The sequence below is a fragment of the Marmota marmota genome, unplaced genomic scaffold, assembly GCF_001458135.2.
Source record: "Marmota marmota marmota unplaced genomic scaffold, marMar, whole genome shotgun sequence".
In the NCBI taxonomy this organism is placed as follows: domain Eukaryota; kingdom Metazoa; phylum Chordata; class Mammalia; order Rodentia; family Sciuridae; genus Marmota; species Marmota marmota.
The window spans coordinates 14,002,486-14,015,646 of record NW_025999880.1 but is presented as its reverse complement, the minus strand read 5'-3'; the positions used below and the strand labels follow the sequence as shown (position 1 = coordinate 14,015,646).

General features: G+C 46.8%; 1 protein-coding gene across 3 annotated transcripts; it reads left to right on the top strand.

Annotated features, from left to right (window-relative positions):
- Window positions 1-6,113: 6,113 nt before the first annotated feature.
- Window positions 6,114-11,983, top strand: Hexim2 (HEXIM P-TEFb complex subunit 2). Of its 3 annotated transcripts, none has more exons than XM_015495554.2 (3): window positions 6,114-6,358; window positions 7,889-7,998; window positions 10,966-11,983. In XM_015495554.2, exons 2-3 carry the CDS (start codon window positions 7,936-7,938, stop codon window positions 11,761-11,763), a joined length of 861 nt encoding a protein of 286 aa, XP_015351040.1. In that variant the 5' UTR covers window positions 6,114-6,358; window positions 7,889-7,935; the 3' UTR covers window positions 11,764-11,983. The 3 variants fall into 3 exon arrangements, with proteins under 3 accessions (XP_015351040.1, XP_015351039.1, XP_015351038.1); XM_015495553.2 differs by lacking the exon at window positions 6,114-6,358 and adding an exon at window positions 6,991-7,094; XM_015495552.2 differs by lacking the exon at window positions 6,114-6,358 and adding an exon at window positions 7,031-7,184.
- The last annotated feature ends 1,178 nt before the right edge of the window (window positions 11,984-13,161 follow it).

The window sequence follows — 13,161 nt, the reverse complement described above, 5'->3', positions numbered from 1 at the left end:
TTCAAAGCCAGCCTCAGCAATTTATTGAGACCCTGCCTGAAAATACAAAATGGGCTAAGAATGTGGCTTAGTGGTTGAATACACCTGGGTTCAATCCCCAGTACTAAAAAACAAAAACAAAAAATTAAGATACAGCCGGATGCGCTGGCACATGCCTGTAATCCTAGCATTTTGAGGCTGAGGCAGAAGGAGGATTCTGAGTTCAAAGCCAGACTCAGCAAAAAGCTAGGCACTAAGCAATTCAGTGAGACTCTGTCTCTAAATAAAATACAAAACAGGGCTGGGGATAAGGCTCAGTGGTTGAGTGCCCCAGAGTTCAATCCCCTATACCCCCACTCCAAAAAAAAAAAAAAAAACACCAAAACAAAAAAACAGGTATACAGGGCTGGGTATATGGGACAATGATAGAGTACATGCATGATGCCCTGACCGAGGTGTGGGGAGGGGAGGTACTACTGGCATGATTATTGATTCTGTTTAATCATTCTGCTTAAACTGCCTGAGCAGATGCCCAACAATTTGATTAGTGTTTCAACTTTTAGGGGGGGAATACTTGAGCTTGAACCCAGGGGTGCTTAGCCACTGGGTTATACCCCAGTCCTTTTTATTTTTGAGACAATGTCTGACTAAGTTGCTTAGGATCTCACTAAACTGCTGAGGTTGGCTTCAAACTTGTGATCCTCCTGTCTCAGTCTCCCAAATTGCTGCAATTACAAGCAAGTGCTACTGTGCAGGCCAGTGTTTCAATGTTTGCTTCACCAAGAATAAAATAAAAATCCTCTTCTTGGGAAATGTAAAATAAATACACTTTATCCTAATGATTTTAAAAGTTAGAACTCAGTAAAAAAGTTAGATCAAAGAGGGACTCCATAGAATTAAAAACAAAATCCAAAACTGAATAGTCTACCTTCAGAAACTCAAAGGCTGACTGTCTTTAATCAAACATTAGATAGTGTCGTGAGTGTTCCCTGGCCATTTATACTCCTAATAGTTGGTGAAAATATTCACAACAGTGTGGTGAAAAGTAGGCTATAATTAAGACATTATTTGCATCTATCTACCTTAAATACACTTGAGTTCACGGGGCTTTATTATTTTTCTGCGGGGGAGTAACTTTTTCACATTTACACAGGCAAGATCATGGGAATATAAACTTCACTGACTTTTTCATACAAAGCATAAATGGTTGGTGTTATAAATAAAAATTTTTATTTTAATTTGTATTTTTTAAATTTTTGTTCTACCACTGAGCTAAATCCCCAGTCAGAAAAGCAATTTTAAAACAAGAAAAATGTCAAAATTTGGATCCTGAACATCATCAGAGTTGCTGACTGAAGGGTAATAACAGTCATTCTTTGCAATTGGAACAAAATATATAATCTAGCAGACAAAGATTGAATCTTTGGCCAACTTTTGCCAATTGTCTTTGAATACTGGAAACCTTACCCTTATGGTTCTTGAAAAAACAAAAGGTTGGGCTTAGGCAGATCAATAACTCAGCTGTTACCATCTTCTCAAGTAAAATTTTTCTTGGTTTTACTTAGAGGAGTTCAATTATGACAAATGATAAAATAACACGGGTAACAGGAGGAATAATCCTAGTGGTTCATTAATAAACCATTGCATTCCAACAAAATTCAAATGGTTGAGCTACTACAGTAAATCGTCAACTCATTTGAAATACCTAGTGTGATTGATTGTTCCCTCAAAATAACATCAAGAGCAACTACACTGGGCCTAATTTTTTTTCAAGTAGAGCAAGAATTCAGAAGAAATTATAAACTCTTATCTAAAGCTGTATTCTTTTAATCACAACCACTGACTTTGTGTGAAGTGTTAAAAGTCCTGGATCAGCTGGACGAAGTGGCAAAATTCTGTAATCCCAGCAGCTGGGGAGGCTGAAGCAGGAGGATAGCAAGTTCAAAGCCAGCCTCAGCAACAGCAAGGCACTAAGCAACTCTGTGAGACCTGTCTCCAAATAAAATACAAAATAGGGCTGGGGGTGTGGCTCAGTGGTTGAGTGCCCCTGAGTTCAATTCCCAGTACCAAAAAAAAAAAAAAAGTCCTGGATCTCCCCTGGGCACAGTGGCACCTGACTGTAATCCCAGCACCTCAGGAAGCTGAAGCAGGACTGCAAGTTCAAGGCCAGTCTCAGCAATTTAGTGAGGCTCTAACCAATTTAGGGAGACCCTGTCTCAAAACAAACAAACAAAATTTAAAAAGGGCCAGGGATGTAGTTCAGTGGTAAAATGCCCCTGGGTTCAATCCCTAGCCCTAGCAGCACCAGCACCACTCCCATCATCCCCGCCCCCCAACTAAATCCCAGTCTCTAGCAAACAAAGGTACATTCCAAAAGAAAACTGTGAAAACAAATCTTGAGTGCTCTATACACAAGAATTTGGGAAAACTACAGCAAAATCTCTCAGTTAAGGCTAGAGCTTGTCCTTGCCTTCAAAGAGTGAGAGGAAGACATTAATTTGGAATTCTGAAACTTGATATTTAAAAAAAAAAATTTATTTAGGACACTGGGGTTTGAATCCAGACCTCTGATCTATTATTAAGCTATATCCCCAGGTCTTTAACACAAGATCTTGCCAAGTTGCTGAGGCTAGCCTCAAGCTTGCAATCCTCCTGCCTCAGCCTCTCAAGTAGCTGGGATTTCAGGTGTGCACCACTGCGCCCAGCTAAACACATAATTCTAAATACCTGAATAACCTCAGCACAACTTTCCAGTAAAGCAAAACATCAAAATTAGGTAGGGAAGGAGTATCTAATAGCTCAGTTTCATCTTCCTCTCTAGTTGTTACTCTACACTGCACATTTTAAGCTCTTTTTAGTTGTGGATGGACACAATACCTTTTTTTTTTTTTTAATGTGGTGCTGAGGATTGAACCCAGTGCCTCACACATGCTAGGCAAGTGCTTTGCAACTGAGCCCCAGCACCAGCCCCCAGCTGCCTTTTTTGTTTTGTTTTGGCAGCACTGGGGACTGAACCCAGGGCCTCAAGCATGCCAGGAAACAACTCTATCACTGACATGTATCCTGAACTTTTTTTTTTTTGGTGGTACCAGGGATTAAACCCAGGGGTGCTTAACTAGTGAGCCATATCCCTAGTCCTTTTTTGTATTTTATTTAGATAGGGTCTCACTGAATTGTTTAAGGCCTCATTAAATTGCTGAGGCTGCCTTAAACTCCTGATCCTCCTGCCTCAGCCTCCAGAGCCTCTGGGATTACAGGCATGTGTCACTGCACCCGGCTTGCATCCTAAAAACTTTTTGAGAAGTTGGGAGGTAGCACTGACATAATTTTCAAATTAGGAAACTGAGGCATACAAGCTTGTAGAAACTCATTTGTAAGGGGAGAGCTGAGGAGGAAGTTGAAGGTCTGGTTGGACATTGGATGAATAGGCTCAACAAATGACTGGCCTCATCATCAGGATTTGGCCTCTAGCCAAGCCAACCAGTCAGTGGTAGTGTGTACAGAAATAGAACTTTTAAGTTCCTAACCTCCAAGCATAGGCCTGTGTTTTTGTGCAGTAGGTTACCAGGGGGCCATTAATAAACTCATTTGTTTGTTTGAGAAGGCAGTCTCACTATGGTGCCCAGGCTGGGCTTAAACTTGCAGTCCTACCTTGGCCTCCCAAGTAACTAAGCACAAGAATGCACCACCATGCTTAGCTAATAAACTGGTTTTATTCCCAACTTTTCTTACAAAAGAATGGAAAAGCTTCTAAGTCAACCTTAAAAATGGTTAAGCTTTTATTTATAAATAAGTAACAAATTTCTGTACCTGATGCAGTATCACCACTTAGCATCCAAAGGTTTAACTAGAATACTTCACAATGGAGGATGAATCACAAGAGGCTGATCCTCCTCCAATAAATTCTTGACAAAAGAACTACAAAAATAACCCTTTCAGCTCCTATGACTATTTAATTTGATTCCAACTTAGTGTTAGTTTTTCCTTACTCATCTTCTCTTGATCAGTGTATAGTTGAATGTGCCCAAAATCAAACTACAGGATGGATCAAGTGTACTGATGTTTCAGTTAGGAATTAAGTGGTTCAAATTTTGGATTAAGGACCCCAGTCAAGTCAGGTATGGTGGTATACATCTGTAATCCTAGTTATTCTGGAGGCTGAGGTAGGAGGATCCCAAATTGAGGCCACCCTGGGCCACTGAAAAGACTGTCTCAAAATAAAAAGGATTGGTGAGTAGTTCACTGGTAAAGCACCTCTGGGTTCAATCCCAAATACTGAGGGGTGGGGGGAATACTTCTCAAGGGTGAATCTATTTTTACAGTCCAGTTTTAAGATTTCTCTGAGAAGCCAGGTGCAATGGTGCCCACCTGTATTCCAACAGCACAGGATGCTGAGGCAAGAGGATCACAAATTCAAAGCCAGCCTCAGTAATTTAGCAGTTTTTTTTTCTTTTTCTTTTGGTATCAGGGATTGAACCCAGGGGCACTTAACCACTGAACTACATCCCCAGCCCTTTTTTATATTTTATTTAGAAACAGGGTCTCCCTGAATTGCTTAGGGCCTCACTAAGTTGCTGACGCTGGCTTTGAACTTGAGATCCTCTTGCCTCAGCCTCCTAAGAGCCACCAGGATTACAGGCATGCACCACCATGCCCAGCAATTTAGCAAACTCTTCAACAGATTAGCTGGACCCTGTCTCAAAACAAAAAATAAAATGATACGGAGATGTAACTAATTGGTAAAGCATACCTGGGTTCAAACCCCAGTACCAAAAAAAGAAAAAAAAAAAATCTCTGAGAACATCTGAGGGGTGGAGGAAGAAAAGAGTTAAAGCTATGAAACTGCCACTCATATGACTTAAGGAAAACTACTAATAGGAGCAGCAGCACTCCAATTCTGAAGAAATTTTCAGGGTTCTTGGTTTTTGCTATTAAAGTCAAAGGCTTAGGAACAATTTAACCATCTGTAACTAGTAATGATAATTCATGACAAGGTACCTACAGAGGCAAAGTTCCCTGGCCAGTCACCAGCCTACTTCAGAGCCTACTTAGGCATTATTTCAAGTGACATTTTAGCGACAAACTATGATTTAAAGATATCCCTGAGCCACAAATCTCTCTGAAATTTAGCTCTCAAGCAGTAGGAAATAAGATGGTTTTATCTGGCTGCACTTGGTAGCACAGGCCTGTGATCCCAGTGACTCAGGCTGCTAAGGCAAAAGAATCACAAGTTCTAAGCCAGCCTGGCAACTTAGTGAGATCCTGTCTCAAAATAATATAAAAAGGCTGGGGATGTTGCTTAGCAGTAGAGCAACTCTGGGTTTAGTCCCCAGTACTATCCACCCCACACACACACAAAAAGAAGTTTAATTCAATACAACTTCACATCAAACTTTTTCAGTCTTTAAGAAGGTGATACAGCTATAATTTAGGGTTGAGTTTATTCTTTCAAAACAGGTTTCCCACACCTCCTAAATGCCAACTATTTAAGTAGATCAAAACTGCCATTCCTACTTTTGTGGCTTTTAGATCTACAGGAGATTCTCTCTTAACAATGCATTAGTGGCATGCAAAATATTCCCCCATTTTGTTTAGTCTGTGAAACAAAATTCTTTAAACTGGAAAGATCTTGTAGTCTTACAGAGATTACATTGAAATTAGTTCTTTTTTCCCTTTAGGAGGACAGCCATTCCTCCACAAGTTACAGCTCGGATTTCAAAACGTAAACACATGTTTTTTAAGCATCTCAAAAGGGCCATTCCATTTTTATTCTGGGCCATGGTGATTCTGAATTATTGTGTGTTACAACCCCGTAAAGGGTTGAACCTCATTCTTTTGTTGTAAACTTTCAAGAGAAGTGGGACAGCACACTTTAGGAGTTTCCAAAAGTGGCTGGCGACGTGTAAGGCCAGGTCGTTCCGCGAACCGGGGCTGGATGGGAGAAAACTTGAGGGCAAGAGTGCTCAGAGATCCCCAAGCACTGAGGCTGCAGGTTGTCTTCCCACTGTCCCCCGCCCCATCTAGGTGTCTCAAGGGAATTGATGGTTGCTACAATACTTAGAGGACAGTTCCTTTTCGCAGCCCGGGAGGCGGGGTGGCTTTGGTGTATGGGGTGGGGGTGGGGTGCGGAAAGGTGCTCCGGACTCAGCCCTCCAAGCCTTCAGCAGACTACCACACTTGGGGCACAGGCGACCAGAGCGGCAACCTCCGCCCTTCCCCTTGGCGCCAGTGCCTGAAATCTGGCGTCGCCCCTACTTAGACGAAGTGGGGGTCCCGCTAAGCTGGGCCCCGCCACCATGCCCAGGCCGAGTGGGGGTGGGGAGAGGCATTGACTGAAATCTGTCTCGAGACCAGCGCCCCAGTGAGAGGACAGCAAAGGGTAGGCGTCTCCCCAGCCTCTGTCCTGTTGGGGTCTCGGGAAACACGCGATAATCAGCCAAGAATCCCGCCCTACGTGAGCGGCGAAGCTGCGGGGCTGCCGGGACAGTTTGAGGGCCGGGCTCGGCGGGAGAGACTCCAACCTTCACCCTCCCCGGCCCCTGGTCCCACTCCCCGCCGTCTCCCGACGCCGCCACTTCAGATAGCCCACTCGGCCCGGCCTCTCCCCGCGCCCTGACCACCCCCCATGGGGTGCTCTCACTGCGCAGCGAGTCCCTCCGCTGCCTCCTCCCAGCCCAAAATGGCGGCGGCGGCCACCGAGCTTCTCGTCGCCTTCCTCAAGGGCCTGGGATCCCTCCGCGCGCGTAGCCCCTCCCCCCTCAGCCGGATCTATTTTCTGCCCCGTAAAGATTAACGCCATCAATGAACTCTTTAATTGAGTTCGGATGGGTGGATCCGGTTGTGCTTCCGCACCGCTAATCGTTGAAGAAAGTGAAATTATTGGCAGATAATTTGACCAATCAAAGAAGACAGCGGAGAGCGCGGGACGCCACCCGCGCAAGGGTAGATGGGTTTTAGAGTTCCGGGTGTGGTTGTTGACGTGACAGGACCTTGGGTTGCATTTCCAGTCTGGAAGAACTACAATCCCCAGCAGGCATTGCGCTTCAAGGCTGTCCCCTCCCCTCAACCTTAGTGCCTGAGCAGCTTGGTCAGAACTGCTGCAACTGCAGCAAGAGGTAGGGCTGAGGCGTTGGGAATTTCACACAGGCGGTCGCACAGAAAGACACACAGAGGTAGTCGTGTGCATAGCTCTTGACAGCAAATAGGTCAGTTCCACCTTTGCAAAAAACCTCCCTTCCATGATTATTTCCCCTTTTCCAAGAAATCCATCCTTAACCCAGTTGGGTTTTCCCTCCCAGCTGCATGTAGTGCGAAGACTTCTCTTTTCCTCTTCCTCTCTTTCCCGTCCTGAGGAGAAGGAGGGAGGCAGGCCAGGCCCTGTAGACAAAAAGGCCTCAGCTCAGGCTCTCCGGGGTCCCAGTCTTGGTTGCAGAGACTTTGCCTTCTGGATCCCTGCCTGGGGAGGAGGTGGGGTCGGGACTGCTGTGGAGACTCGGGGCTCCAAGAGCTTGCACCCCGTTTTCTTGGAGCCACAAACCCACCTCGTTCCCAGTCCTTCCGGGCAGTCTCGTTTTTGGCAGAGAGCAAAATTTAGTCTTACGTTTCCTAGCTGCCGACCCAGGCCTCAGTGACTTACATGAAAAGGCAGTGTAGGACATTAGCCCTGGCCAGGGACCTTGTGGAACAGGGCTAGAAAGATAGCCCCTTAAACCCATTTGGCCCCACTCTGGCTGGAGGTGTGAAAACCAGGACATGAAGGCAGGCTTTAGGGCCTTCGTTTAAAAATAATGGTGGGCAAGCCTGGTGCTACAAAATGGCTGCCGCTGCCTGGACAAACAATTCCTGGGCAGCCAGATTCTTCCTGAGAATTTTCCTTCAGGACTTAGGTTTCTGTTGTTGTTCAAAGCAGGTGTGACTAGTTAAAGGCATCTGCTGAAAGACTGGGAGAAGAAAAAGATGGCCACTCTGAATCAGACCAACTGTAATACCAAGTCACCAGCAGCCCTGGAGGAGGCCAAGGTAAGCGCCCACCCTCCAAGTCACTTGGGACCTTCCTTCTGGGATCCTAGCTTCTTGTCTCAGATGTGTTGATAGATTTGAAAAACCTGTTTTTTAAATGAGTCTCTTATCCCCGGGTGATAGGTTAGGTGCTGAATTTGTGTTGTCTCATGAACTCCTAGAAGCCCTTCAACGTAGGAATTATTTCCAGTTTACAGGAGCTAAGGTTCTGAGAGTTGAAATACCTTTTCCAGAATCATGCCACCAACAAGCAGCAGATCCAGGGTTTAAACTTAGGACCTCTGACTGCAGGTCCTTGCCTTGATCTCAAGGACAAATAACTTGGTTGAATATTTGCCTTTTGGCCAGGCTAAGAACCAAGTCTACAGCAGGAAAAAGTATGGGGTTCAAATTTTGCAGTGGAGTTTAGGGGTTAGGATTGTTTCGTTTCCTCTTCCTTGGATTAGGCTATAATCCAAGGATGAGGAAACAGACTGATATCAGGCCCTCAGAGAATACCCTCTGGGCTGGCAGCAGGAGCCCAAACCCTCCCAGCTCATGCTTTTTCACTTCCCTTCTGTACCCATTCTCTCCTGGCCCACTGTTTCCTATAGATCAGAGATTTGGGGGTCAGAGAAGCTTCCCACTTATCCTGCATAACCACTTTTAGTATTTCTTGGATTTGTTGAATTTGGAATTCATGGTATGTCAGGGCTACAAGGTTCAGAGAGGGCAAATGACTCACTCAGGTCACATAGCTTATCTCTGATATTGATAATGGTGGTAGAGGGATAAGCCTTCAGGAGGGAGGCAACATGTGGGGCTTGGTGGCAGAGCTGGCTTGGGTTGGGGGAAGGATTATCAGGGGACATTTATTGAGGGCTGGGAGCAGGTGAATGATTATGAAACAAACAAGCCAACCTGCTTCAGAGTTCTCTGTGGCCTTGCCTCTTGTGGGTGGGGTAGCAATTCTGTTTTAGTTGGCCCAATCCCCTGGTGGTTGAGGCCTGTCATTCATGATGGGTGATCCCCCTGTAGGTGAAGTAACACAACACACACACATACACACTCTTATTCAAACATACCTCCTTTCCCCTGAAATTCTCCCTAGGGTCTCAGCAACACAAATGAACAGTCCTAGTTCTCCAGGGCTGCAAATACCACATCCCTCAAAACACTTCCTACACTTGTAGGGACCCATGCTCAGAATCATGTTGTGTTTTATAAAACAAGATGCCAATTGTTGTGTTTATTATTAGAAATCCCTCAAACCACAAACTTAGAGCAATTTATCCCCATCCCCCACACTCAGTACTCCCAAGCTCACCACAACAGAGATAAGCAGATGCCCTGAGCATACATATGCTCTCTTGACAGATCCTTTCCACCTCTTGCAAGTTCTGGAACTCTTGACTACAGAAAGGAGTTGACCCTTCCTTTCTTTGGTTAGGACCTCTTTCTGCCACTCACACAGAAGAGTGATATAGCCAGGCATGGTGACACACACCTATAATCCCAGCAGCTCAGGAGACCAAGGCAAAAGGATAGCAAATTCAAAGCCAGCCTCAGCAACTTATTGAGACCCTGTCTCAAAATTAAAAAGGGCTGGGGACTTGGTTCAGTAATTGAGCATCCCTGGGTTCAGTTTCTGGGACCAAAAAAAACAAAAGAGTGATACAACTCTGTCTGAGATAAACACACTCCATCTTATTTACCCTAGAAAAAGAGTCTCATTTCCCAACATCTTTTGGATCCCTCTATCTTATAAGCTTTAAGCATTTATTTTTTTATTTTTAATTTTTTTTTAGAGAGAGAGAATTTTTTAAATATTTATTTTTTTGTTTTCGGCGGACACAACATCTTTGTTTGTATGTGGTGCTGAGGACCGAACCCGGGCCGCATGCATGCCAGGCAAGCGCGCTACCGCTTGAGCCACATCCCCAGCCCAAGCTTTAATCACTTAATAAAAATTTTTTTGTGGGGAGGGTTACTGGGGATTGAACTCAGGGGCACTCAACCACTGAGCCACATACCCAGCCCTATTATTTTATATATTATTTAGAGATAGCATTTCATTGAGTTGCTTAGCACCTCACTATTGCTGAGGCTGGCTTTGAATTCACGATCCTCCTGCTTCAGCCTCCCAAGCTACTGGGATTACAGGCGCATGCCTGGCTCATTTAATAAATATTTCTTGAGCACTTGCCCTGTTTCATGCATCAGGTAAAGCGTTGAACTGAATAGACAAGACACATTCTCAGGGGAAAGAAGACCAATGATAAATGATAACATGCTAAATGCTTTGTGGGATGTTAAGTGCATGATGTGATACAAAGTCACTGGGGAGGGGCTGCCTTTGGTATGGTGGACAGGGAAGGCCTCCCTGAGTAGGGAGCATTGGAACTGAGCTCTAAAGGATGAGAAAGAGTTGACCATGCAAAGAGCTGGAAGCAGGATTGGCTTTATGATTTGTGGGGTCCCTTGTTCAAAGGTTATTAAGGACTTCAAGACAGGGATAATAGCATCAAGCTAAGCATGGGGGGCTTTCTGAATGTGGGCCTCTGTGGAAGCACGTAGGTTGTGTTCCCACAAAGCCTTCTCCATTTGAAAGACATGCTTTTTGGAAAGAGGGAAAAGCAAGTTGGGTTTCTGATCAAGCAAGTGCCTCAGGGGCCATCTTCTATCCCAGGTTGCTCCTTCTTCTCCATTCATTCAGATAGTATATGTGGAACTCCTACTCTGGGTCAGATATTGTTCTAGGCATTGAAATGATAAGGTAATACTCAGGTAAAATGCTGCTCTTCCAGTGAGTTTACTTGGGGAAGGTTGGGGCACAGACAGTAGACAGGTAAATGATTGTAAAAGGGTGAGGGAATATAGAATGACCAGGTGAGTTGTGCGGGGCTTCAGGCTGGGTGGTCAGGGGAGGGTTCCATGGCCAAGGATAAGCTGCTTGTGATCCAACTTCCCTCCCCACTTCCTCTTTAGACCTCTGGTGATTCAGGGAGCCCCCAAACACCCACTGAGTCTCATGACTGTGGCAGTTCCCTGTCCCTGACACCACGAAAAAAGAGCCATTCAGAGGATGAAGATCTTGCCCAGGCTGCCGGTGGCCTGAGCTGGAACTGTGGCGGACCCCAAACCCAGAGCCCAGGGGGTTGCTCAGTAGAGGCAGTGCTGGGCCGGAAGAAGCACCGGAGGAGGCCATCCAAGCGCAAGCGGCACTGGAGGCCCTACCTGGAGCTGAGCTGGGCGGAGAAGCAGCAGCGTGATGAGAGGCAGAGCCAGAGGGCCTCCAGGGTCCGCGAGGAGATGTTTGCCAAAGGCCAGCCTGTGGCGCCCTACAACACCACCCAGTTTCTCATGAATGACCGAGACCCTGAGGAGCCGAACCTTGAGGTGCCACCCTATGGGGCGTCCCACCCAGGTTCCAGCGGGGACAGTGAGGCAGGGGACAGTGACGGGCAGGGCCAAGATCATGGCGAGTTCCAGCAGAGGGACTTCTCTGAGGCCTATGAGCGCTATCACACCGAGAGCCTGCAGGGCCGCAGCAAGCAGGAGCTGGTAAGAGACTACCTGGACCTGGAGTGGAGGCTCACGCAGGCAGAGGAGGAGACTCGGAGGCTGCAGCAACTGCAGGGGCGCATGGGCCAGCAGCCCTGTCGCCAGGTGGAGGAGCTGGCCGCCGAGGTAGAGAGGCTCCGCACTGAGAACCAGCGGCTTCGGCAGGAGAAGGAGATGTGGAACCAAGGGGGCAGCCGCCGCCTTGAGGAGCCAGGCACCTAGGGGTGCCCCCCAGCCAGGTGGACCTTGTCCTGATTCTCAGCCACTCAGGCCAGCTGGGTCTCAAAGAGACAGGTGGCAAGTGAAAAGCACTCTTGAAATCACTGTGCCCCCTGAGAACAGCTGAAACAGGTTCAGACTTCCACCTTGTCATTTCCACAATTGGTTCTTTGATGTCATCTTACTTTTTACAAAAAAATTAAATGGTCTTGCTGAGACCCAATGGGAGTGGCTAGGATTTATTTCACTACGGCTCTTCTGAGAATCAAAACACTTTCATCTCAAGAGCTAAGGGCACAGTGGCTGGCGCAGGCCTGTAATCCCAGTGGCTGGGGAGGCTGAGACAGGAGGAATGTGAGTACAAAGCCAGCCTTAGCAACTCAGTGAGACCCTGTCTCTAAGTAACATACAAAACAGGGCTGGGGATTTAGCTCAGTGGTCAAGTGCCCTTGAGTTCAATCCCTGATACCCACCCCACCAAAAAAAAAACAAAAAAAAACACTTCCATCTCAAAGAGGTTCCAGCCCCCTCCCCCTTTCCCCCAAGCCTGGGAGGACAGTGGACCCCTAGATAGGATCCTGTCAAGGTCTCCAGGATGCCTGAATTCTGTGTCCTGTGTCCTGGAGCTATCTCTGTGTGTTAAGGGTTTACAGGTGAGAGGGAGCTCAGGCAAGAGCCCCCAGATTCCACCCAAACCTGGTACTCCCAGATGCCATGAAGAGAAGGAGCTGGGCTTTTAGAGAAGGTCCAAGCCCAGAGTTCCTTCAGGGTTTACTCCCTGTGTTTTCTCCATAGTTTAGAGGACTTGGCCAGACAAGATCCAGGTACTTGTGCCTCCTTGTCCTTGACAGCCCCTCCTCCCAGCAGGGGGTTGGACTGAGGTTAGTCTTCATGTTTTTGTCTCCTTAACTCCTGGAAAGACATTAGTAAAGAAGTAAGCACTCCAGGGAAGGATTCCCCTGTTGGGAATTAAAGGAAAGTGGCAGAGGGGACAGTGCCTTAGCAGAGCTGTTCCACCTGGTGCCCCTGGTACTTTGTGTGCATCCTGCTCCTGTCGGTCTAATCACATGTATGGTCGGTTTCCTCTGAAGTGCAAGCCTTTTGCCTGGGCAGAGAGAATTCGGATGCCCCCAGCTTGCCAGCCATCACTGGGCTCTGAAATGATCCAGCTCCCCTCTCACTGAGACCCACCCTCCTGCAGATACCCTGTCTGTTCCATCACCCTCTGAGTGTCCTTGCTGGCTGGCACCAGGTGTCTGGCTCGCAACACAGATTAACTTCAGTGGTGTTGGGGGAAGTGAGCTCACCAGTGAGCCCATGTTTTCTCAGCCACCATCCCTGGGAGGAGTGGAGGCCAGGCCAACCCAGCCTGGCTTCCCTTGTAGGTGCTCATCAAACCAG